General features: G+C 36.0%; 1 protein-coding gene across 1 annotated transcript; it reads left to right on the top strand.

Annotated features, from left to right (window-relative positions):
• Positions 1 to 77: 77 nt before the first annotated feature.
• On the top strand, positions 78 to 2,249 carry LOC107683218 (V-type proton ATPase 21 kDa proteolipid subunit-like; the record flags this gene model as incomplete). The annotated part of the gene is made up of 5 exons (XM_016479286.1): positions 78 to 367; positions 1,120 to 1,168; positions 1,325 to 1,408; positions 1,684 to 1,761; positions 2,222 to 2,249. Coding segments are annotated over exons 1-5 (309 nt in total), but the record flags the coding sequence as incomplete, so codon positions are not given.
• Between the last annotated feature and the right edge of the window lie 6 nt (positions 2,250 to 2,255).

Below are 2,255 nucleotides of genomic sequence, written 5' to 3' on the forward strand. Positions count from 1 at the left end.
CTCATTTGTAAGTCGCTTTGGATAAAAGCGTCTGCTAAATGACGATGTAATGTAAATGTAAATGTGAGAAAGCGTGACGTCTTGAGTCACGTGCACAGCTCGAGCTCGTCACATGATCAGCTGATGACTCCTTCCCCTCTGATGGATGCAGGATTTCCAGCCTTCGCCGCTTCGAAGGGCTCACAGGAATCCATTTCTCTTCAAAATACAATCTAACAGAAAATAACATCACTGTAGCTTTAGGTCTATTCGCGGGAAACCCTTTAGATAGCAAAACTGGTGCTGTTGGTGGAGTGGATGATGAACGGGCACGCAATTTTATACACCGGGGTCACTTTGGCCTTCTGGTCGACCATCCTGATCGTCGGTGAGTGCTAATGAGACCAGCTGCCATATGGACATCTTAATAGAGTCATGTTGACTTGATTCGTACATAGTTATCTTTCTAATTCGTTACGGTTCCTCATGTCTCTTTGGCCGGATAGCCATTTTTGGCTTGCCTTAACTGACGTTAGCTGTCATACACTAGCACGACTACGCCAAACATTCATTTAAATGTCGTTTTAATTGTATTGAACGCTGTTTTCGTAAAACATTGGAGTAAACAGTTGAAAGTCGAGCTATGGAGATAGTACCAATCATTTTAAAGGCTGTCAATGTGAGTTATACATACACCTGCTCTGACGAGAACGTTTTTATTGTGTTAGCTGTAGTTGAAATGTTTCTCTGATAACGTTATCTGTATTTTCACCTGTTTCTCCACACTTTGGCTGTAATCGCATAGGAGAGCAGCAAAATTCAATTCAATATGAAGGCAGTGTTTTTTTTATATAGTAACGTTAGTTATAGGGGTAGTTGAACAGGGTTTTATGACCAAATGAGGAAGATAGCTCTCACATGACTGTGAGCTTTCACAAATACCTCTATGATTTTGCAGAAAAATTCTATCCATATTATGCCGTTTATTCAGATTATGCCACTTTTTTTTTTCCTCGAATGTAAACTTTCAGGGGGTTTTTAGGTTTAGATGAAAATTCTGTCACTTTTAAATTTCTGGTTAACCTTAAACACTTAACTTAAACAGTACTAATCTAGTAATTTATTTTTCTTTCTTCACAGGTATTTGCTATACTATTTTTGACCTTGGATTTCGATTTGATGTAGCATGGTATGTGTTGAGTAAGACCAGTTTTTGAAACCTTAATGTAGGACTTGTTTTGTTCAATACAGTGACATTTCTGATATCCACAAGACCTAATTTGAGACTTGAGATTAATGAAATGCTCCTAATGAGGTCTAGATAACCTAACCTTTTCTGTTGCAGGTTTTTAACAGAGACTTCTCCATTTATGTGGGCTAATCTTGGAATTGGCCTGGCCATCTCTCTGTCTGTTGTTGGAGCTGCATGGTAAGGCTGTCTATTTCCTCTTTTTTTGTGTCTTACAGAAGTTGACAGCTCAGAAAAAAAAAACATATTGGAAATTTTGACATGTTGTAGTGCAGTTTTCCATATCCTCTTCTGCACTGTTTAAAAGAGCTCCATAAATAAAGGCATTCAACTCTGTATTTCTATCAATAGCTCAATCACCAAAATGAATATTGCATGTTTCTTTTGTATTATTTTTACTTAAATATTTGAAATGTAATAAACAAGCAGTAAATTACAAGTATGTGACTCTGCAGGGGGATTTATATCACTGGATCCAGCATCATTGGTGGTGGAGTCAAAGCCCCTAGAATCAAAACCAAAAATCTTGTCAGGTATTTGCAGTTTACTTAATGTTTTAAAGTGTTTTTTTTTATTTATGCAAATGTGCCCTTTTTTGCTACCATATAGAGACAATTGGGGTTCAGATTTTGCTTATATAGGCCTACAGTACATATAAAATGTCATTGTATTTGTCATATTTTCATTTTGGTACCTTAACACCAGTTAACACACAGTTGTCCTGCAATTGTCTATTAAAAAACGCTGAACTTAAATTTTAGGCAACAGTCTTAAGTCTAAGAATTTAAGTCTAATTTTAGGCAACAGTCACTGAAATATGTTTTTTAATTTATTCATGTTGCTTTTGTCTGATATGAAAACAAAAACAGTTGTTTTTGTATATGATTCCATCTGTCTAGTAACTGTCTGGTTTTATTTGCTTGTGTAAGGTTTTTTTTTTTTTAGCTCACAGTGGCACTTGGTGACAGTTAATTTAATTTATTTTTTTTCTAGCATTATCTTTTGTGAAGCTGTTGCCATTTATGGG

Source organism: Sinocyclocheilus anshuiensis, unplaced genomic scaffold (genome assembly GCF_001515605.1).
Source record: "Sinocyclocheilus anshuiensis isolate Anshui unplaced genomic scaffold, SAMN03320099.WGS_v1.1 C33055343, whole genome shotgun sequence".
Classification (NCBI taxonomy): domain Eukaryota; kingdom Metazoa; phylum Chordata; class Actinopteri; order Cypriniformes; family Cyprinidae; genus Sinocyclocheilus; species Sinocyclocheilus anshuiensis.